This window comes from Neocloeon triangulifer, unplaced genomic scaffold (assembly GCF_031216515.1).
Source record: "Neocloeon triangulifer isolate White Clay Creek 2 clone unplaced genomic scaffold, ASM3121651v1 ptg000002l, whole genome shotgun sequence".
Taxonomy (NCBI): Eukaryota; Metazoa; Arthropoda; class Insecta; order Ephemeroptera; family Baetidae; genus Neocloeon; species Neocloeon triangulifer.
Window position 1 is genome coordinate 8,637,896 of NW_026775545.1, and position 22,991 is coordinate 8,660,886.

At 39.8% G+C, this 22,991-nt stretch overlaps 3 protein-coding genes across 10 annotated transcripts in view; 1 reads left to right on the top strand and 2 right to left on the bottom strand.

The window, feature by feature from the left end:
- Positions 1-1,244: 1,244 nt before the first annotated feature.
- On the top strand, positions 1,245-2,202 carry LOC132205046 (protein THEM6-like). The gene is made up of 3 exons (XM_059633878.1): positions 1,245-1,497; positions 1,622-1,836; positions 1,896-2,202. The coding sequence occupies exons 1-3, from the start codon at positions 1,263-1,265 to the stop codon at positions 2,109-2,111; spliced, it is 666 nt and encodes a 221-aa protein (XP_059489861.1). The 5' UTR covers positions 1,245-1,262; the 3' UTR covers positions 2,112-2,202.
- LOC132205045 (uncharacterized) lies at positions 2,171-9,104 on the bottom strand. Of its 5 annotated transcripts, none has more exons than XM_059633874.1 (25): positions 8,859-9,104; positions 8,673-8,772; positions 8,526-8,617; positions 8,204-8,320; positions 8,048-8,146; positions 7,820-7,924; positions 7,216-7,341; positions 7,087-7,164; positions 6,726-7,026; positions 6,497-6,666; positions 6,292-6,446; positions 6,133-6,234; positions 5,929-6,079; positions 5,743-5,875; positions 5,471-5,695; positions 5,270-5,415; positions 4,963-5,154; positions 4,618-4,907; positions 4,328-4,549; positions 4,105-4,273; positions 3,954-4,046; positions 3,666-3,898; positions 3,423-3,609; positions 2,902-3,219; positions 2,171-2,748 (listed from the first exon to the last, which is right to left on the bottom strand). In XM_059633874.1, exons 1-25 carry the CDS (start codon positions 8,967-8,969, stop codon positions 2,644-2,646), a joined length of 4,020 nt encoding a protein of 1,339 aa, XP_059489857.1. In that variant the 5' UTR covers positions 8,970-9,104; the 3' UTR covers positions 2,171-2,643. The 5 variants fall into 5 exon arrangements, with proteins under 5 accessions (XP_059489857.1, XP_059489858.1, XP_059489859.1 ...); XM_059633875.1 differs by having other exon boundaries at positions 5,471-5,689; positions 7,820-7,927; XM_059633876.1 differs by having other exon boundaries at positions 2,902-3,207; positions 7,820-7,927.
- Positions 9,105-9,516: 412 nt separating this feature from the next.
- Positions 9,517-22,991, bottom strand: part of LOC132203991 (adenylyl cyclase 78C) — a 55,675-nt gene continuing 42,200 nt past the window's right edge. Inside the window, exons 2-22 of one of the 4 annotated variants that reach the window (XM_059632197.1) lie at positions 16,511-16,643; positions 15,783-16,004; positions 15,309-15,444; positions 14,887-15,065; positions 14,368-14,560; positions 13,909-14,061; positions 13,767-13,846; positions 13,307-13,456; positions 13,113-13,249; positions 12,962-13,055; positions 12,766-12,905; positions 12,584-12,710; positions 12,284-12,526; positions 12,127-12,224; positions 11,872-12,073; positions 11,631-11,816; positions 11,341-11,546; positions 10,866-11,292; positions 10,313-10,660; positions 10,050-10,254; positions 9,517-9,997 (exon numbers count right to left, since the gene is read on the bottom strand). In XM_059632197.1, the coding sequence (XP_059488180.1) occupies positions 9,645-9,997; positions 10,050-10,254; positions 10,313-10,660; positions 10,866-11,292; positions 11,341-11,546; positions 11,631-11,816; positions 11,872-12,073; positions 12,127-12,224; positions 12,284-12,526; positions 12,584-12,710; positions 12,766-12,905; positions 12,962-13,055; positions 13,113-13,249; positions 13,307-13,456; positions 13,767-13,846; positions 13,909-14,061; positions 14,368-14,560; positions 14,887-15,065; positions 15,309-15,444; positions 15,783-16,004; positions 16,511-16,576 (3,945 nt within the window). In that variant the 5' untranslated portion in view covers positions 16,577-16,643 and the 3' untranslated portion in view covers positions 9,517-9,644. Of the gene's footprint in view, positions 9,998-10,049; positions 10,255-10,312; positions 10,661-10,865; positions 11,293-11,340; positions 11,547-11,630; positions 11,817-11,871; positions 12,074-12,126; positions 12,225-12,283; positions 12,527-12,583; positions 12,714-12,765; positions 12,906-12,961; positions 13,056-13,112; positions 13,250-13,306; positions 13,457-13,766; positions 13,847-13,908; positions 14,062-14,367; positions 14,561-14,886; positions 15,066-15,308; positions 15,445-15,782; positions 16,005-16,510; positions 16,644-22,991 lie in introns of all 4 variants that reach the window. The other 3 variants (XM_059632213.1, XM_059632205.1, XM_059632188.1) reach the window with 3 other exon arrangements.

A 22,991-nucleotide genomic window follows, 5' to 3' on the forward strand; every position in this document is an offset into this window, starting at 1 on the left:
TAATTGAGCCGGCAGCTCACGTGCGCCCCCTTTATTAAAAAGCCACCTGAAATGTGATGACGACTGCGATAGATTGATCTCACTCCTGGGCGCACAGCCCCTAGGGATTGATGGACCTCAAAGTTTTAATTAGGTCTTGCCTTCCTCCGTTAACTAGTTCCGGTGGATGAAAATTTGGTTTCGCCGTTGCGACAAGTTTCTGATTACAGTTTTCTACCGAACGACGATTTTTTTTTGTAATTAAGGAAAAGTTTAGGTATAATTATAATAAAAAGTCATTTCAAGTTGATCAAAGTTCTTAATAATATTGAACTCTAAACTTTCCTTCAACTTCATTCAACATCTAGATATTTGTGATTTATTGGCTACTTTTATTAAAATATTTTCATATTATTGCATACATGTCAGGATAATGAAGAGCAAAGAAAGTAATAAAGTAAATTTTAATAATACTATTTTTAGTTTTAAATAATTTATGATTTCCAAATTGTTAAAATTTTATCATCATGACTTATCAAATTTGAATATTAGTATTAATTTTGATTATATTACTTTTAATCCATTTCGTTTATTTCCAAAAATATTTCTGAAAAAAAAAAAATCAAAATTTGTTTGTAGAGAAGCTGGACTTTTTTTCATTTAACAGCAGCAGCGGCAGTTTCTATATTTTCATTCTCTGTCATTTTTCCCTGAACCTTAAAATTGCATTTGTCTCCTGCATCGGTTGAACAAAAAGCCCTTCAATCTCTGTGGTGCTAATTGTGAGAGGTGCCGGACTTCTTGAACCTGTTGATCATCGCCTCACTGACTCTTATCATTTTCTCATCTCTTTTCTCTTTGACGCTGTTTGAAGTCGTGAGTAGTGAATATGATTTTGTTGGCGTTTGTGGTGTGGATTTCGAGGAAGCGATTCATGATAATGGCCAAACCAAAACCAACTTCTTCTGATTTTAAAAAATTCGTGCATACAATTTTTTTCAACACTATAGGGCGTAAAGTCATGTTAATTTGTAGATAAAAAAAATATTTTATGATACGAGTCTCTTCCAAATTAGTCAAATATGTTTTGGATAAGCACTGGCTGTCACGACAAAATAACGTTAATTTCGCTATCTTTGGAAAGTTTTTATTTATGATTGCTATTATTAATTTAGTGGCCTCCGGTTAAATAATTCTCAAAATCAAAAGCTTCATGTAATATATATTGAGCGCTCGGCCTTGACTTTGAACTTGGTGCCGCCAGGGAAACTCGGCACCACTGTATGCACTGCACGCAATATTCCCCACGAACGGTGCTCACCTGCGCTTTCAACCAAAACTTGCTTGGCCAGCCAGAAACGTATAAACAGTCCAGTAAAATGATCTCGCTAATCGGAGTCGTGGCATTTTTGTTCATTTTTCTGGACGCAAATTATTTCGTCCGAATCGCGTTCACGATCCTCTTTGGACGGATTTTCCAGTCAAAAAAGAAGCCAAATGAACAAACAGCCATTTACGGTGAGTCGGATATGACAACGCAGAAAAATAATTATTTAAATTGATAGTCCGATTTTTTTTTAAATATTAGAAGTACTGGCCACACTTTAATTTTGATATAATTTTCAATATTGAAAATTTTCAGGGTTGTGTACAACACAGGATGTAGATATTTTTGTCCGCCACATGAACAACGCTCGCTATGTGCGTGAAATGGATTTTGCCAGGTTTCACTTCTACGATCGCACGGGACTGTATGAGAGCATTGTAGAAAATAAGGGCAATGCCCTGCAGGGCGCTTGCAACATTCGTTACCGCAGGACCATTCCCATATTTACTCCCTACAAAGTCATAACCAAGGTAAATTGCTGCATTCTGCAAATGTCAAATATTAAATTGATGTCTTGATTTATTTGAAGTTGGCCGGTTGGGACGAAAAATCCATCTACCTTGAGCAGCACTTTGTCACTTTTGACGGATTTATCAGAGCGGTGGCACTGAGCAAGCAAAATATTGTTGGCGTTAATGTGAACCAAATGCTCAAAGACTATCCTAAACCTCAACAAACACTCGATTTGACCCAATGGCTGCAAAGCATTGAAACCTCAAGCGAAAGACTGCGAAAGGACAAATAATCTTATAAACAAATCTTGCTCAAATTAAATATTTTTTTATCTGTTGAAGGTTTTGTTGAAAATAATAAAAATTTATTTGTTGGGATAAATATTTTCGGTTTATTATTGATTAATTAAAATTCTGAGTTGCTATAATACTAGTGGAGTAACTGTCATTGAATTTGTAAAATAAGCATCTAGCAGAAGGTTTGACTAACACTTTTAGCACAAACTAAACAGCTCACATTTTAAGCTTAAAAATTTTAATCTGCAATTTTTAGAATTCATTTTAGAATTTGCAGTAAGTTTCCAAATCTCACGTAACCAAATTAGCGCGAGTGGAGTAAATATCATTGCAACTAAAATCTGCTCCCACTTCCAAGGAACTTTGGCAAATAATTAAACATAAATGCCCCATGCTTAGCTGCCAGCCTTGAAATTAACTGCGAGGCCTGCCTTCTAAATTTCTATAAAGCAAGTTTCAGATAATTTGGAGTAACAACAATTAAATTGTGACTGACAGCTAGAGAGCTAAGTACTTTAATTACATTGATCATGGACCCGATGGTGGTCCTGGCGGAATGGTGGCGTCCCCAGGCTCGAGTCTCGACGGCACTTGATCCAGTTCTCTATCCTGCTCAACTTGCCATGCATCGTCCTGAAACACATTTTCGAAATAAAAATTATGCCAAAAATCAAATCTTACAAGAGGTCCAATGGGTTTCTAAGTTTCTGCCTAAAATTTCTAATCAACCAATAAGGTTTTTGAGGAATAAAAGATTAAAAGTTATAAAAACTTAAGAAAACTTACATTCAAGGCAGGTTGCTGCTCAGCCGACAAAGTGATCGCTTCCAAGTTGTCCAACTGTCTGGCCATTTCCGGAGTGGCCGCACCCTCCGCTTGACTGCCCCTGCCCTCTACCTCCTGCAGGGCTGCGTCGTGGCTCTGGTCAGCCTCGGCCAAGTCTGCATCACACAAATCAACTTCAGCAGCTTCAGCCCTAGCCTCCAAAACTGCTTTTGAAGCATCTCGCAGGGCTGCAGGCAACCAGCAGTTGCGCTGCGGGGGAGCCGTAGGCACAGCAGCTTCGCCCATCTCAGAGTCACTCGAATCCAGCTGGAAGTTAGACTAATATTCGTTACAACATATGAATGCTACAAATTTTATCTTATCTAAGAAGGAAAGTGTTACAAAATATCAGCAATAAGTAAATGAAGGGGCTCAATAAATCATGATAATGAATGTTATCCAATCTGGATTAATTGCAGAAAGAATTGAAAAAACTGCGCTTTTTCTCATAATAATTTTTTATCGCCATTTAAAAAAATCACCTGATCATCAGGAGAGAGTAAATCCGAGTTGTTAGTCTGCAGGCTGTCAGTCTGTGTGTTAGTGAGAATCATGGAGCTGCTGTTTTGATCAGCCTGGGACACATTTTCCAATAACTTAAAGAAGGCAAGTTCTTTCAGCAAGACTTCCGCAACTGTGGCCAAAAGTTCTTCCCCAACATCTCTTAGCCTGCAATTGTAAAGAATCAATTGAAAGTAGTCTGAAAAGTTTTTTAAATTACTGACCAGCATCCTTGGAACTTGGCAAGAGCATCAACAAGTCTTCCGCTGAGTTGATTTTGGACAAATGTGTTCAGTACAGGTTGGTGGGCAATCGTCAGGTGACTCAGGGTCCTCTGTGTGATTATCTCCAACAGGGCAGGGGTGCAACAATCTTCACGTCTGCTCTTGAGAAACGGCATCAACTGGAGCAGCAGGCTCTGGATTTTACTGTCGACTTGGTTTTCATTCACTTGGCGCTAAAAACAGGTACAAATGAAATTTTGCAAACAAAAATCAGACCCAAAATTTCACCTGCGGAGATTTTGTTGTGGGCAGAGCAGCAGCTCCTTCTGGAGTTTCAGCCCTGCCATTCACACTAGCTTCCTCCAAACTTATCAGTTCCTCCTTTAGTTCGACAAATTTATTAGTTTTCAATAACCACAACTATAAATCAAATTCGCACCCTTCTTCCAATCTCTCGAATGCTACTCAAAACCCTCTGACAGTCAGACGTGCATCTCAAACCTTTCAGCTCTCGAAAAAGTTGCGGAAGGAATTCAGGTCTGCTTTGGTTGTGGGCCACCAGTGAGGCAAGTTCAGTGAAAAGTTGTTCAGCATTTGAATTAGGACCCCTAGAGAGATAAAAATGAAAGTCCAGACTTGGATTTTTCTCCTTCAAAACTAACGGATTGTGTGTAGGTCCTAGAACAACATGCTGTGGAATGGGTGGACGCTCAGAATTAAGCTTTTGCTTCCTTGACTGTTGAGGAACAGTTCTCGAGGGAGACGGCTGGCTTTCTTCGTTGCTCCTCAAAGAATTGTGGGATCTGTCTGTGAGAGGACTCGGATGCTGCAGTTGACCATCATTCAGTTTTGTACTGGTGGACAACAAGTTTTGCCGTGAATAGCTGAAATCAAATAAGAAAATGAAATACTTATTTGTCTTTTAAATTTAAAATATTTTTCACATTATTACCTTCGAAAATTGTCCCAGTAGTTGTTGGCTCTGACGCCTGGAGGAACTTGATTGTTGAGAGTAACTGGTGGGCAATGACGAATCATAGGTGGAAGGGCGGACACATTGTTCGGAGGCTGACTTCCAGTCCAAGGAAAGTGGGTGTTTCCAGGCAACAGGAACTGAGGTGGTCCTTCACACAGGTTTGGAAGGGAGTGCGCCCCCGACACGGTTGCGGCCGCATTTGCATCACTCGAATTATTGAACGGCGTTGGGAAGTTCTGCTCACTGCATGCAAATCGTTCTTGCATCTGCAAAATTAATTTAACGAACTTCGGAATGATTCAGACATAATATAAACTTTACATTTTGAATAGTGGCGTGCAGATTCATTATCTCCCTCTGCTGCATCCAGAGCATTTGGCAGCACTGGCTCAGGGTGGTCATCATCTGGGCAGCTATAGGGCTGGACGGCCACCAATTTTCAGGAGACGGGGCGCCCCACTGCCACTGCTGCATCATGGACTGGCACGCTGCGTTTGATGCTTCAAGTTGTTGCTAAAAATAAGTAGAATGAAGTCAATTCAAAGACACTGGGAAATTACAAAATAACATTTAAAATTATGAATAGATAGTTTTCAAAATTTAATCCAATATGTAAATAAATGCAAACCTGCAAAAGCCACCACTGGGCATGCGGAGTGGCTTCATCACCCATAGGCCTCGGAGTTGCAGCGCTACTTCCAGAGCGTGGAGGAACATCATAAATTGGAGTTGAAGACTCAATAGGCGGCTCTGGCCAAATGGGTGGTTTGTTAGCTACATAAAGTGATAGTAGTTACTTTGCTTGTTCACAATTTTAATAAATATTTACATGCAGGGCTTTTCTGCGCATTTTGCACTTGTCGAAATGCACTTGGGGCCAGACTTTGAAGTCGAGGTGTGGACAGCGCCACATGTGGACCAGCAAGGTCAGTCTCCCAGGCGAGTTCCTCACTCGAACAATTAATGCTTGGTTGCTGCTCAGATTGTGATGGCACAGCCGAAATCATACTGCCTCCCCAGGTCGCACCAGTGTCTGATACACTCAGCCCTAAACCTTTGAATGCTCCATCAAAATTTAACTCGGGCAGATTCTCAAGTTACCTGAAGTATGGCAAGTGTCTTGGTTGATGGAACTTTGTCCTTGGTCTTTCCGCATCATCTCCTCTAACTCTTGACGTTTCGCTTGCATGAAGGCTCGCTGATTTCGACCAGTTCCCTCAGCATGAACAGTACTCTGAAAAGTCAATTCAAATATTGATTTCCAAAAATGTAATTAATTTCACTTACAGTTACATCTGGCTTTACGTTTTTGTTCTTCCTGTGAGGTAACACTGGGCTGGGTGTTTTGGGTTTTGGCTGTTGAAGATAAATTCTCATCAGCTGCTCCAGCTCTTGATTAGGAATTTGCTGTTCAACAGCCCTTCCAGTGCTAGAGTAGCTGCAATTTAAAAAAAGTTGGTCCCTCAAAAGCAAAATTATTCATTTATGCACCTATTCACTGATTCTTGTCCATCCATATCATCTTCGGCAACCCCGGCTGCGTGCAAAATTTCCTTTAACTGCTGCAGCTTTTGCTTAGCTTTGTCTAGTTGCCTAGTAATTTAAAAACAAATTTTATTCACATCTTAGGGCATTTAAAAATAGCCATACTGAGCTTTCATGCGAATTTCCATGGCTTGGTCATCAAGAGCCTTTGGCATAGTATCGGAACCCCTAAAAATATTGTCAGGTTTTGAAGAGGAAGACCTCGAGTGATCACGCCTCTGCGAAGCTTCGTTAGCGGCCAAAGCCGATTTGATGGATTCCTAACAAACATAAGTTTAAATTGTGGCTTCAAAAATTACTTCCAAACTACATATGGCATTTCTCCTTGATTGATAGCTGCCACGAGTGACTGTAGACTTGCAAGTCTGGCTTTCATATTGTTCAGCTCTTGAACTTTGGCATCAACATCAACGAATGACGCTTCTCCATTGGTAATCTCCTCCTCTTCTTCGGAGCTACTAGAGTTTTGTTCTTCCCGATCTAAATTTTTGATATATACATTATTAAGTATTACTATTTTATAAAACTTTTAAAAATACCTCTATTTGTGGGCTGCATGGCTTGCATGTCTCGGTTCAACCTGTCAACTGTCCGTTTCCTGTCATGGATTTCCTGCAGGCGCTCTTGAATAGCCATGTACTCGGCATCTAACTCTTTATCCTGTTCGCCTAAAAGACCCACAACTTCATTGGTAGACAAATCTTGGAACTGGCCTGTCAGGCTATCGGCCCTATCGGTCCAACTATGAAGGAACTCTTGCGAATTTGGGTTCCGCAGCTGCTGTTGAGCTTTCTCTTGGAGTGAGATCAAGGCAGCCTGATGCTGAACTAAAGCTTGCAACTGAAATAATTGAAAATCAATAATCTAATAATGAATAAAACTAATTTGCTTGTTTATTACCTTTTTCTGACTTTCTTCGACTTTAAGCTTCAACTCTTGATGCTTTGCATATTGTGCAGCAGTCGGACCAGGAGATCTCTGCAAAATTATGAATAAATTTAAACAATTCCTCGAATTCTTATCAATTACCTCTTCTGACGAAGAAGGTCGTCTCCTAACTTGCTGCTGGTTGACTGGCATTTGATTTTGGTCCCGAACTTTTGGAATTGCTCCTCCAGCAACTCTTTGAGGAATAGCATTGCCGTTTGTTAGGCCCTGCAAATTATTGAATTTTTAAAGAAGAAAAAATACATAGGAAGCAAACAAAAAATTAATAATAAATATGAAGAAAAAGAAATGCTCAACTAAAACTGTACTTTTTGTGTGTATAATAACTATGAATTGAAAGGTAACAAAGAACTGTTTCATATGAACTTTGTTTGAATGGATGTAAAAAAGCATTATATTGTGTTGTGAATTCCAGCAAAATCTACAAATGGCACAGAATGCATGATTCGTTATCAAAAACTTGTAGAAAAAGCAGTGCTTAGATATTTCTGGTGTTTTTAATGAAATCAGAAAGCCCACAAAAAGCTATAAAGTTTAGCAACGCAGTTTTGATTCACACAAAATTTGCAAGAACACGCTGAATTAAAACTCGTATTAATTTCAACTCATGCAATTAAAAAATATTCTCATTAGTGTTGCAAACACTTAATTTGTGGGGTGATTCATTCATTTGAGAAACGGGCACCTCATCGTTTGACGGAAAAACGTCTAGCATCTGAACAAGTTTCCTCTCGCTATCTTGCAACTCTGATTGCATTCGACTGAGTTTGACAGCCTGAGCCAGATGTTTCTGCTTTGAATACAACATTATTTTCTATTTTTAACTTAAATAGCAGCCATAAATATAATGGTATCATGATTTTTTTTTCAATTCCAAGCAATACCTACTTTGATAAAAAAAATTTCTGCTCACCAAATCTGTGGAACCGTTCAAAGAGTCCATCAGTGCTGAAGTTTGCTTCACATAATCTCGAATTTGGTTCAGGCGGCTCAAGACTTGGTTTCTGTCAGGCTATGAAAATTAAATAAATTATTTTTTATACAGCTGCTACCGTGTTAAAAATATTACAATCCTAGAAAAATTGTTCTTTGTGGCATCAAGCAGGGCATTGGCACCACTCTCTAATCTCTGATGATGGTCGACTCCGTTCATTATTCTAGTATCAACCTCTAGATCAGGCGGTGACTGGAAATAAAAATTCGGTAAAAAATGTTTTTAGAGGGGAAACTAGAAACTATATTAAGAAATTTGTAAAATAACTAAATATTTTGAAGTTTACAATCATTAGAATTTTCAGTAAAATTAAATTATAAAAAAAAATATTAAAAAACCTGAATTTAAAAAAAAAGAAAGTTTTGAAAATTGTAAAAATAACGGTTTAAAAACTAACCAACTGATCCCTCGCACGAGCATGTTGCTGGGCCCCGAGCACGCCAGGCATCATTGGCGTGCTCTGTCTAGATCTTGGACCGCTACCTCCCTCTAAAAAAATTGAACTTATGAAAATGAAAAATTAATTTATGAATATTGTTCTCACCAGCAGCCATGAATGCAGCAGCAAATTGTTCGGCAAAGTCTGACGAGGAGGGCAGGTCCCTTGCGCTGTTTGTCTGTCTTGCCGGGTGCCAGTCGGTCGCCTGATAGCGAGAACGAACAAGAAAAAGTTAATTCTATTATTAGACCCCGTGACGCGTACCCCGACCGGAGGGACGTTAGAATTTACCTGCAAGTTGTTCACAGGGGGCCACAGAATTTGTTGCTGCTCGTCGTTGTTCTGCGCCGAGGGATTCGGTCGCTTTTTCGCCTTTGGCACGGTCCCCGTCGGCTTGGACATGGTGTCCGCCGATCAAATCAACTCTAGAGCGTTCAAATTCCTCGTTTCAAAGTTGATTAAGATTTTTTTGGCCGTCAACATCGAATTATTGTCGATGTTGTTTAATTAAATTTCTGTACATGGCACCGGAGAAGGGGCGTGTGCGAAAATAGAACTGATGCAGCCAATTAAAAACGAGTATCGGTTTTACTTCGCTCCCATTGGTCCAGTCGAGCTAAAACAGCGGGAAATCAGCGAGGCCAAGAGCGAGGCCTTCTGTTATATTTACGTTATATTTTACGTTTTAACTCTCATAGTTAAGAGAACAAGAAGCTTAATTCTATTTAAAATTTATGCAGATAAATTAACCAAGTTTTTATCATAATATCAGTAAAAATAAATAAAAATTTTGATCAATATTTTGACTATTTCTTTATTTCTTATCATTTTAATTTTATATTTATTTATTTTTATTTTTTTTTTATCAATAATTTCTTTTTTACTAAAACGCTTTTCACTTAAAAATCACAAATTTTATTTTCTTTTTTTTTATAATAATTATGCAACATTTAAAAATTTCTGGACCATGCAGTTTTACACAGCTGTTCTTCAAGAGGTTAGGCAGGAGAGTCTTGCACAGTTTTTTTGATCACTGTTCATAATTATTTTAATCAATGTACACTTTTCTCAGTGATATCACAGTTCATTGTTCCTGCTGGACAATTCTGGCTGACTGTGCCCATTTATAGCAATGGAAACATCATCCCCTGGAGAATGCAGCCTTGCAGGTTTGCTCGGATGACTCTGGGTCGTATTTCGCCTTGCTCGTGGCCCTAATCGTCTCGGCTGGCCATGACTCTTTTGGGAATTGGGCAGTCTTAGACTGCTGAACGTGGAGAGTCGTCCAGTTGGCACCGAGGCGATGCTGTGTGATGAGGCTGTCAGCTCAGGAGCAATCATGTCTGGTGGACGTAGGTGCGATTTGCTGAGGGCTGGACTCGGTTGAACGGGGCTGGATTCTTTCACCAAAATGCTTGGTGCTCGACCACCTTAATTGAGATTAGAAATTTTAATTGAAAAATTTGATAAAAATAATTTTACCCGGTCTTTTGATTGTGTGTCTTCTCTTAGCCTGCACCAGACCATAAACGACAGCAGCCAGGCTGCTTGGTGCCGTGGGTGTTCTGGCAAGCCCAGCTTTTGGCGTTTCCTCTCTGCCGAGAACAAAATAAGTCTCCATCTCTCCTTTTCCTTTCACAGGAACAATGCCTCTGTGCTGCACGCGAAATCCACATCTTTCAAGTTCCTTTAAAAAAAATTAATTTATTACAACAATAATTTAATAATAATACAATAAAACTCACAGCAGCCGTGTCTCTTGGCACTTGTACTTTTCCCTCAACCCCAGTTGAATCCATTCTTGAAGCCTCATTCACCGTATTTCCCCAAACGTCAAACACCGGTTTCCGGGCACCAATGACGCCACCCACACACGGTCCACAAGCAATGCCAACTCTGAGCTTAAAATTGTTGAAAGAATGCATGTTGAGGTCGTCAAGGCGCTGCTGCATGGCGACGGCAAAATCGACGAGGGCGCACAAAGCTTCGTGGGGTGGCCGAGGGTACTCAGGGTCTACTGGACTTTCGACGTTGTCTTTTTCTTCTGGGTTAAGGCCAGCAGCTGCCATATAAGTTGAGCCAACAGTTTTTATCTATTAAAAACATTAATTAATTAATTTTTTTTCAAAATTTTCATGATAAATTTAATCATATTTATCGATTAAATAAAATTCGGCTTCCTTGGATTTTATTTCATCAAAAAATGAGCAACTAGAGTGTAAAAAATTCCACAACAACAACTACAAGAACCTCTATAGAAAATATCAAAATTATAAAATTATAATTTTATGCTCTGACCTTTTCAACGGAGCTAAATCTGGGCTCGTCCAACAACTCGTCAAAATCGACTATGATTTCATTCAGCAGACGAATGCACTCCATGCCTTTGTTTATGTCCTCGGAATAAAAATGCGTAAAACTCGGAATTGATGCAAACATCACGGCCACGGAATCTCTCGCTTGAGAGTAGAGCTCGTCCGTCTTTCTTGCGTCTTCGTTCAGAAAGTGAGCAGCGACGTGACCTGGTAAAATGTTGGTCAGTAGAGCAGCATTTGAGCGCCTTGTGTCAGCCATCTCGTCCAGTTCTCGTCCGGCGGCCTGCGCCCACAAGAAGTCCAGGCGGGCCGTCACTTCAACAAGCCGTGCGTGGTAACTGACGGCCACCAAGAAAAGCAGCAGCAGCATAAGCATTTGCGACCACAGGGGGAGCCAACCACTGCTGGAACTGCAAAGTTTTAAAACTCACGTTGATAACAAAAAAATTTTAACTCACTTTGGCTCAAGTGGGTGGTTGAAATAAAAAACTGAGGGGTAGCCGACCATGATTGTGATTATGTAAATTGCCACCAAGATAAAAGCCAGACAGGTTTTGACCAGGTAGTGCAGTTTCAGTGTAGAGGCCAGAGCAATAAGTGTTAGCACCCATGTGAAAACTACAAACTCTGCCGAGTGGCACAACTTTGCCTCCACTACTTCTTCCTATGAACATCCAAAAGCAAAATTAATGCTAGCCCTGATGAGATGAATTGCGTGCATTTCAACTAATTGCGGACAAAAATTCACCTGTTGAGTTGCTGTCCTTTTAGGTCTAGCGTTAGAGTCGTTGCAGGTCGGAACACAATCTTTGCAGATTATGGGTGGTGGTTGCGGAGCTCCAAATAAGAAGGAGAAAAAGAATGCGCCAACGCTCGAACTCGTGGTGTTACTCTCTGTTCCATCGTGGTACCCTAAATCCTCTGTGGAGACAACCTTAAAAATAAAATTATTAAAAAAATTTTCCGCATGAAATAAAGCAATTTTTTACCAAACTGACAGTAGCAGCCGTAGCCATCAAGCAAATTATTATTGTAGCCAGGGCCGTCCTTTGATTTCTTTGCAATGCAAGAGAACTTGAGAAATCGCGCAAACTTTTTGGTAGCGAAGGAAACTCTTCAGCCATTACTAGGATAAATGCGCCCACCATAGCAAGGCTAGTGAGGCCCAAACCCAAGAATAGCGCAAAGGAGCTGAATTGAGGGGGAATTTAAAAAGTTAAAAATTGTATGATTTTTTTATATACCTGGGCAGTATTATTAGCTGGCAACAAACTATGCTGATCCAAACAATGCAGCAACTGAGCATGTTTGATTTGAACATATCTTCTCTCCTTTGGCAAAACTAAAATAGTTTAAAAATTCAAATGAATATTCGTCTCTATTAAATATAAATCACCCGACCATTGCTTCCGTGTCATGATCCCTAAACCGAAGTGTGATCCTATCAACATAGTCACTGCGCATTCTGTTGTTGGAGTCCACTTCAATACTGTGATCAATCAATTCATCAACATCCTGCGCCATCGAGCTTCCTGGCGCTGGAGTTACAACGACCTCACAACTTTCGGGGTCGTCCTCAACCTCCAAAACAACCAAACCACCCACCATAGTTGTTTCCTCGTCTAAAGGTTGAGGGGTAGATAACTATTGACAGTAAAAATTAATTAGATTAATAATAAAAAAAATATATAATTTTTTTACATTTTCAAATGGAATTTCTGGTGTCCATTCATTGTTGGCCTCCTCGTCCATGGATCCTTGCGCCGTGGTGCTAACTTTATCGTCACTCTCTGAGCTGCTTTTATGTGTTAATTTCGGCGCCCTTTCTCTGCTCAATTAAATAAGAAATGAAAACAGTTCTGGACATGCAATTTTTTGTTAACCTTGGCTCGCAGATAATTGGTGAACCAGGAGCTCTGCTGGGGCCGCTGTCATCATGCCAATTGCGGGCTCTGGTGGTTGAGAGAAGTCGCCTAGTTTTTGGCCCACTGGCTTTGATCAAAAACGACTCAACACCGTGGTCCTTTGAATAATTTCAACATCATTAAATATCTGTTTTAGCATTAAAAAAACTTATACCTTTAAGTATGCATCCCTAGTATCCCCATTGCCAGGTTCTACTTCATAAGCACCATTCAGACATGCTAAAGTGGCCTTTGAAATGTGCACCCTCCTACATATAATCAAGAGGAATTTTTAAGTATACTAAATTAAGAAATAATAGACTAACCCTGGGATGCCACCACTTTCCATGTGGTTAGCAAGGGTCACGTCATAGGACCACACATCAAATTGCCATTTTCTGAGTCCAAGCACTCCGCAAAGAACAGACCCAGAGTGAATTCCAATTCGCATGTTTAAGTCAACCTTTAAATTAAGAAGTTTTCTGTGAAAGAAAATCAAGTTACGCCTTGGGTTGTTTACGTGAGTTTTCAGTCGAACGGCTCTAATAGCGCGTATCATGTGCAGGCCCATTTCTACGCAGCATTGAGCGTGATCAGACCGCGGCTCCGGCAGCCCAGATACACAGTAGTAGCAGTCGCCCAATAATTTGATTCTCAAACATTTGCACTCCTAGTGATCAACGTTAATTCATCAATTAGGGCAGCATCTCGGGATTTGATTTCCAATTAGTGGGCCACAAATATTTGCAATTGACTATTAACTTCTTTTAATACTGAAATAGGGGGTTGCTGGGAACGAAAATTTAATTGAAACTCACTTTGAACTGAATAAGGGTGCGTTAATTCCCATTAAATACTTAAATTAAAAATCATATATATGAGCAATTGTATTGGTATATATTTTAATTAAATTTGTGACAAAATTGATATAAGTAATGGAGAATAAATAAATGGAGAAACAAGGATATGAGAAATCTTACCGAAGCTAATTTGTCAAACCTGGCGAACAAGTCGTTGAGCACTCTGACTAGCTCCTGCGCGCTGCACTGAGTGGCCAGGGCTGGGGAAATATAATTTTTTTAAGCCAGGGTTCCGCAGGCACGTAGGATGTGTTTAATTTACCTGTGAAACCCTTGATGTCGGCGAAGAGGATGCTTACGTTCTCGTAGCGGTGAATATAAATCTTGTGGAACTGACTAGGGGTGAAGGCGCCGTTGTCATTTTCCTCACGTGCGATGTCCCTTATCATCTCTCTGGCCACAAAGTCTGGAAGCACTGCAACCAGACCGGCGCCACTGATTTTATTATGCATTTCAAAGGTGCACCCCTCTGCCTCCACCAGAATTCAATTTATTTTTTCTGCCTGCTGGCTGCGCGTATCTTTGCAGCTGTTTTCCGGAACGACCCAATAAAAAGAAAATATGGCCTGACAGGCGACTAATTTTCCTCACTCTAGTCTCAAATTGAATTTTATTTCGTGCTTGGTTATTTATAAATTATATTCAAAGCATACATAATTGAGGTCTCTGAGCATAAATTAATTTCCTGAGTAAAAAACATCTGTTGTTGAATAAAGATTACCTGACAAGAGAAGCTTCTCCTGGCGCTCTGTCTCTCGCTGCGTTTTAATTCTGGCCTCCAGCGAACGATGCGTCTCTAAAAAGGCTTTCCTTTGGCCTCGATCTGTCAGGAACTTTGTGTAGAAGCCGGCTGCATTTACCCCGGCATAGAGGGCCACGGTTGCTAATACTCGCTTCATTACACATCCCCTTTCCTGTCACACCCAGAACACAAGACAAACGCAATTTAGGTTCACTCGCACATCATCCGTAAATATAATAACAAAGCTCTAGTTGTGCTACACTTATCTCGCTTTTTTACTGTAATCTACTAATTTTGCGAAATGAAATTTCTAATTTTTTGAGTTGAACCCTAATTTTTACTTTTGTTTATCAATTTATATAAAATAATCATTTCTAAAATTGACAAAAATGGTTTTTTCTCTAGTTAAAAATATTTTGTAGGATTAAATTGACAATTGAGCTTAAAAGAATAAAAATTCAACAGAACGTTTAGTAAACAATCAACTTATTGGCATACCATTGACGTTTGCTCAGGCAGGATGCTTATAATGATGTGGACGACTGCTGTAATGAGGGCGGCACAAACGCTCCAACGCAAGGGCAAGGGCAGCATGGCGTAGGTCACAAATTCAATGAACAGCACATACCATACAAGTTCGGCAGAAGGCGCAAATCCCAAGCCTTGCCCAAGAAACCCTGGAAATTAGCAAACTTTCACAAATCTTGGAAATCTTAAAAAATATGAACGTAATTAAAGTGGATGAAGTTCCAAAAGCGGTGGGCGGTGTTAAAGGCAAATAAAAAGAAAAATTGCTCGCTCCCTCACTCGCCCTTTGGAAACAATTTTCCAGGAGCGGCTTACTTCTGAGAAGGGTTGAAAATGACTGTGACAGAAAAGAGAGACGAAAAAGAAAAAAAGTTCACATAAGAGAGGGGTACCTTGTGCGTTGAGCAATAACCAAGTGCCGACGGCGCCCCACTGCAGGTAGTGGTTGGCGAAGAGACGCCAGCCGCCCAGAATGCACAGACCGATGTTGGCCGCCATCGAAATCGTGGTCCACGCAATAGCTGTCGGCTGTGAGAAAAGAGAATCCACTTTAGGAAAAACAAACCACTACTTGTAACAAATCCAAACAAAATGAAAAGAAAATCATTCTGTTCCATATTATTATATTTTTAAATTAAAAAGGAACGGTTTTTTGAATTGAAATGAACTTTCATGAAAAATTTGGTACGTTTACAGTAATTAATAATTATGTTATAATTTCTACTATTTAATGCAAGTTTACCATTAAATAATTAAATTAAGAATCACAAAAATAGTTGCAATTTATTAGATAAAACAAAAAATAAAAATTATTGTCTATAAATTGAACATAAAAATCAAAATTCATATAAAAATAAATTCCATACCGGTATTCTCCCCTCCCTTTCTGAAAGAAGGGCGGCGAGCAGAAGGGCCAGTTTAACAGCCAGGTCTACGCAGTTGACGATCATGAGTGCCTTCTGCCGTTGGCGGTGCGAGTATCTCTGGTAGGCAAGCTCCAGGGGCCTCGAACAAAAGCTGTTGGTGAGCGACGGCAAGTAAATGCCACGCCACAAGGCGCCCCTCTTGAATACCCCGTGGGATCTTTTCTGCAATCACAAGGATTCGTACCGAATTTAGCGTCACCTGAGCGAACACATTTTCCAATAATCTGGATCCAGTGACTTTCCAGACAAAGTCCACAGTGACAGCGCCTGTGTCACTCGATTCCCTGCTGGGAATCGGAAGGCGACGCAGACCGAGCGCTAATCCGCTTTAGAAGACGCGAGTGGATTGTGTCTGGAGGTCGTGCTACGCGTGGAAATTGCAAATTTTCTCTACAGTCACGCACACAGCTGCAGAGCACGAAAGCTTATCCCCATTGTAATTTAAAATTTTATTAATGCAGCTCGTGTTAAATCTTTGTATCGTATCAATCCACAACATTAATTTAATTTTGATTAATATTTACAATGAAATCGTTTAATTTTTTATATATGATATTTATCACGCTGCTATAGATGTATAAAAAGATAAAAAATAAAGTAAAAGATGGAGGAAAAAGCAGCACGTGTATTGCAAAAGAAAAAAAAATTCTGTACGTGTAATAGTCTACCTGTGCAATCTCCTCGTCATCATTTTGCGCCGGTGAAAGAGGTTCGCCGGACGTCGGGGTGGCCATTCTTCAGACCAGCGGCGTTTTCAGGTCACTTGACTGCGCTCGAATCCTCAGCCGACCCCATCCATCTCTGCAACACAATATCACACACATACGTCAGACGCCGCCTGCGACTTTGGACTTATGCAGCCAGCGGGGCAGGCTTGCCCGACCGGTTGCATTTTCCCCTGCTGGCGTTAAATTCAGCAGCGTGCTCCCGTGCTTTATTTAACTTGCAAAACCAGAGTTACGTCGGTAGCAAACAAAATCACGTGCATAAATTTTAAAGGGAAAGAAAAATCTAGAAGTTTTCAACCAAAACATTTGCTCTGCAAACACTGCAAATTGATTAGCCATGGGTTCGGCAGTGTTGTCAATGCAAATAAGTGGTGCCACCGTGAAAGGGGCTTTATCTTAATGCACATTTTGTCAATTCACCCCTGGCTAAAGTTGCTAAGCAACCGGCTTTTTATCAATGGCAATTAGTGCAATCAAATTTGCATGAATCAACGCTACTGATTTGCAGATTTGTTGAAATGGCCACTCGACCAAAATGAGAAGTAATTCTGTGAGATTTTGATTACATTTTGAACGCAAGCAGAGAATAAAAAAAATGAAATGTGATTTTTATGCCGTGTAATAAATGAGGCAGCAAATGAGAGTTCAACAAGATTTCTGATATTCGAAGCTTGTGTGCAGCTAATTGCAAGTTGGAGTCAATAATTCAGTTAATCAGAGCCGCTTCTGCCGTCAGAATGGCCGGCAGGTTCTTCTCATTAATTAGGAATCAGGGCGAGCAGCGACCTCGTGGGGCTATAATCCAATCACTCGACTGCTGCTCCTCGCCGCTGCGGAAATTCAATTTGTCTAATTGCAGTCGTTATGCAACGCATGCGTGAATGAATCACCCGCTGACCGACCGACCGACCCACCCACATCCCTCTCTGCTTAATGCACAATGGGATGATTACACTTAATTAGCAGCGCACAAGTCTTCTTCGCTCGTTTCATGCAACGATGATTTGCCCTGAAGTGCCGAGAGTAATTTGAGTCTGTCGAGGTTGCTTCTACGTGAGACCAAAGGGCGAAACAAACTTCTCCGCGTGGATAAGGCCTGGCTCCTCGTTCATATTAATCGGTACACTTTGTGAAATTCGGCCTATTAAGGACACTCTCAAGAAATAAGCATCAAGCTAATAGTGCACACAATTTTAATCTATTCTTAAACCCGGTGCCTAATTTGGAGGTTCATATACTGAATAACATTTAATTAAAAATTTCATAAGTTTGACATGCTAAGTTGGTAAAATTTAAAAAATAATTTGTTCGTTGTAAATTAAAATAATTGGAAAGAAAAAGTTTGCTTTGTATTATTTAATGTGATGGAACTGAAAAAAATCTGCTAGCTATAAATATTAATTTATTATTGCTGTATTTTTCCACTTTGTTTACATTGAATTGTTGAAAACAATTTATTAAAAAAACGAATTGTTCGACAGAACAGCACCACCACAACCAAAAATTTTTCTAAAACTTCCGATACAAAAAGACTCCATCCGCTGCAAATAATTATTAAATAATAATAAGTAATTATTAATTTTTATTGTAGTTTATTGTAGTAGAATGTTTTGCAGTGATTGCTTTTGAGCTTTTATGTAAAATAAAAGAATGGCAAAAATGTGAGCGCGTGACTTATTTTTATTTTTTTACTTCAAAAAGTGATTAAGTTGTTGCAGAAAATTTTTATTCTTAAATATGACTAAAAAATCATTTAGAGGGGTTCGCTGTTCTGCTAAGTCTCAAAATGGCGTCACATAAAAATTGGTGGCCTACATAATATGCATGATTTTTATGTAATATAAATTTATCTTTTAATCTTGTAGTTTATACCAGTTTACACATCAAAAATAGACGATGGAAAATTCAAGCTCAACTTACCGTTGAAAAAAAAATCAATTACAATTTATTTAATTATAACTCAGCAAGCCAATGTAATCTTTCCAGTGCCTCACGGCTACGGCAATTAGTGCGTTAAATTGAGCCTAAAAGTTTTACAAAAGTTTTAGGACCCCTTGAAGGTTACCCGATACCATGCAACCCATACAAGGAAATTTTCCAACTGTTCCAAACGAGAGTGCCACACACAAAGACTCTACTAAAATTTCCTCGGGCACGATCATCGCCTCTTTGAATTTGCTCACATATAACTTCCACAAAATCCAAGAGAGTTGTTCTCTAAAAGTTCGTTTCCATTCCATCAAACTTGTGTACATGCGTTTCCGATGAGTCGTGGCAAGCCACGAATGAAGAAACTTTGTAACCAAAAACTTGCACAATAGCCGTTGTAGCTGTCGGGCAATTTTATAGTTTACACTCGCCAGCCCTTTTTCTAGCCGGCTGTGCTGAATAAATAAAACCGCCGCAGCGGCCGGCCAAGATCTATCATTCACTCTGTTGAGCCCTTCTCAAGCGAGCGCGAATTAACAATTCAGGCCTAATAAAAGCAGCACCTGCACATTATTCATCTCATTCCCCTCGACACCCATTTTCTTTGGCCAAAGGGTTCGTCGCCGATTCTTCTTGTGATGTGGCTTTTTTGACACGGGGCGGGTGATAATTATTTACACTTTATACACAGGCTGCGGGCGCGGGACCTCATTAGGCGGCGTTAAATGAGGCGCGAGGGATTCGCACAACCAAGCCCTAATTGACGTGGCTGAATAATGCGCAGCAATCATCAAAAGCGAAACGCAACACTCGACGAGAAACCCCATAAATCCAGCGTTAAGCAAGGAGGCGGCGCAAACAAGCAATCGGAGGAAACGAGAGAGAATCCATGTCTTTCTCCTTCTCGTTTTTTATTTTCCTTTTACCCTCTTCTCATGAATTATTGAAATAAATGAGCCGCCAACTGCATACAAGCCGCAAACAAAGAAAGGCAAATCACGCCTCTCGACAGCAGCAGTTGAGAAAAAAAAAAGATAGAATATCTGCTGGCGCCCTGACGGTCTGGAAAAATGGAGCAAACCAAGCGGAAATAAAGCTGTGCGAGGTGCTCCTGTTTGCAGATTAAATATTAACTTGGAGAAAAGTGCTGGGGCTGCTCCTGAAGGAATGCCGAACGATGAATTATTTCCTTCACCTAGATGGAAAATTCTCAACCATCAATTACTTTCCTTCTGCTTGACTCGGGAATTGCGAGAGCCTCAGAATCCAAAAATACTCCAGGCACGTAGTTTCTAGATTTAGATTGCATTCAATGGTTGGATTTGTTTTCTCGCTTTATCATCTAACGACTCAATTTGCTTGGGGCAAGTCAAATTAAATGCATTTATTTTTTTTTATGCAGAGGAAAGGATTTTAACACCTAATTTAATTTGCAACTAATTGTACAGCTGGAGGGAAAATTTGTTTCAAGATGCATTTAACAATTAAGGTTTTCTACTTAAAAAATTTTAGCTTGCAAATAATATAAAAATACAACTTTTCATGGAAAACTAAATAACTCTTATGTAATATCAGTGGTAAATATAATTATGTTGAAACTTTAAAAAATTATCAAACTTTTATTTGACAAATTACGTATAAACCTTAAATTATTTAAAATTTTAAGTTTTGGATGCTGAATTTTATAAAATTAATTGCCAAGTTAACTCTATATTATTTGCAATAATTATTTTATTGAATTTTAATGTATAATGTTATATCTATTCAAATAAGTTTTCCAACAAGCTAAACTAACAATTTTTTCACGCTTGCCTTATTTTTAAACTCTCGGCCACTCGAGCTCAGCAGTGGACGCACAGAAGTGTTTTGCATAAAGCACTAATAATGCGCGATGATGAGTGAAAACTACGCGGCGCAATTCACACGAGAGCCCTGAATAATTATGCAAAGCAGCCTCGGCGGTAGCATACCGCAAATAGCAGCACGGCTTTGGTGTGTCTTAATTAAAACCGTGCCACACCTAAATTGGAACGCACCCGGGCGATGTTATCATTCCTCACGTGGCCACATTTTAACTCAAGATATTGCAAGCCGGGCAGATAAATTATCTGCAGGTCGCTGCAATTAGTTAGCGTGCGTGCGAGTGACGTCCAGCGGACCCCCTGCATATATTAGCCCGGCTTAGTGTTAAATGGGCCACAAAAAGCCCCAGGCTTCTTTTATGAAAATGTATTAAAAGTCAATTATGAGTTGAAAAGTTAAGCCGAATTATTAAATGCATGGAAAATTTTGCTCAAAGTGAAAACGGTAGCAGAGAAGAGAACTTAGGGACTTTATTATTTACAGCCAGCAGCATGAAACGCGGCTTCAAACTTGGGCGAGAGAGCCATTTTCGAAGACCAAATCAAGAGAAATAACTCGAGGCGAGAAAACTTTTCACTCACTCGAGACGGCGTTGCCTTAATTTATTGACTTTGCCGACGTCCCCTTTGTTCGCAACGGATGCCTCTGTCAGGCCAAGGCGGCGTGAAATGTTCGAAAGGCTCATTGAGCTTGAAATTAAACTCTTGGAAAAAGCAAAGCGAGTCCATTCATTAATTTGTCTTTGACAGAACACTTCTTCCAGGCAATTTGAAAATTAAAAACTGCGGAACAGAACTCTTTTTTTCCCTGTCGGGCTGGCAAACGTCAGTTCGTTTAACACGGCGGCGAGAACGAGATTGTGGCTTTCGGTGTGTGGCGATTGGTCTCACCCTTAATTCAAATTGAGTCGCCCTTGGCGCGAAATCAATTTGACCGAACACAATGCAGGCGCTAATCTGGTTATCCCCAACCGCTGACCGACCGTCAAGTCGAGAGCAATTCTCCAGCCGCACCCTGGGGACAGACCTTCAGTGCCAATAACCATGCACTCAGAACCCCTGCAATCATCCTAATCAACAGCCCTCCAGCCCCTCGAGCTACTTCCGAAATCGTTCGTTGCTGCGTCAAGAGCACACACGTGTATCGAAATTGCGGCTTTTTGTTTCAATTCGTGGAAGTTTTATCTCAAAAGCCCGTTTTGTAATAAACTGTTGCCTAGAATTCAAAAACGCTCAGCGAACTTGGTAGACGAGGGTGTAAACAAGAGATGGCCCTTGTTGCTCCGAGAGCCGCAAAGTGTTTTGAGGCTATATTTGAATTTCACAGACGGTTTGCTGCGTAAACACAAAACTTGTTGGTGTTTGGATTTACCAGCAAAGCCATGACTTGCTTTTAAGAACTGAAACACTGAAAGTTCTTTTAAATTACAAGTAAAAGTGAACTAATTTTTTTTGTTATTTTTATTTTTCACCAAAAAATCATTTTTTTTTTCAAATCAAATATAAATTTTGTCTATATAAGCTCAATATAAATTCTAAGTTAATATTTATCCCTCAATATTATATTTTGCTAGCTAGATGGATGTTATAAAATGAACTTAAATATCCGAATGATAATTTTTCCACTGCTGGCCTTAATGATTAAATTTTGTTTTTAATAAAATAAAATAAATTATGGTAAATGATGAACGGACTTTTCCTCGCGTTAAGAAAACATACTAATTAGTGTTTGCTAATGTCTACAGCCCTATTTCATCAGAGATTAAACAAAATTTTTATTAATACATAACCTATTTTGCATATTTCTCTCTTATAATTTGAAAATTTAGTTTGCTTTCAAAAGAAGATTTTTTTTTTTGTAAAATAAAAGATTTTTTAGGTAAACTTTGTTCGTCATTCGCCCCCGGCTTAGAAAAAAGTGTTATTTCACTGAATTTTAAGAATTTCTATTTCCGCGTTCCTTAATCACCTGTAAGCTCCGGTTGCAAATCATTATTGACGTGCTTGCTTTCAAATGACAGCAGTCTAATTTGGCCTCATGAATATTAAATTGGCTAAAATTTGAATGATTTAGGAGCTGTCAATTTATCACATCATTGGACGTGCACAACCTGTCACGTGGATAAATGATGTATAAGCAGAGATCAGTCCCAGGTCTTCCAAAGCTTACCGTTGTCAGTTTATTTTTGTCCTGCGAATCTCAGTTAATTAATTTCTGATAAGCCCGTTCTGCCCGTTTAAAGCCGTTATTAAAAATGATCGCCCTTTTTGCGGTCGATCGGATGAATCTGGGGGTTCAACTCACCACAGCCAATTTACACTTTGGAAACAATCCACGTCCGTCCGAGCGACAAAAAGCACAATTTGCGGCCGCCGCAGATGCTCGGCTCGTGTGCGTGCCACTTTGCTGTCGACCGGCGCGTTATTTTGTCCGCCGCTGGTTGGGAAATGGCCACAGACTCATGCTTGCAAAATAGCCACCGTTGATGGTGATGGATTGCGGCCGCTCTTAAGCCTTTTCACGAATATTATATTGTCCGGATGTCATTACGACAGACGTAATTGCTGCGGACCGACCGAGGAATTTGAATACCACACGCTGAGTATTATAGGAAGATGCCGGAAGTTTT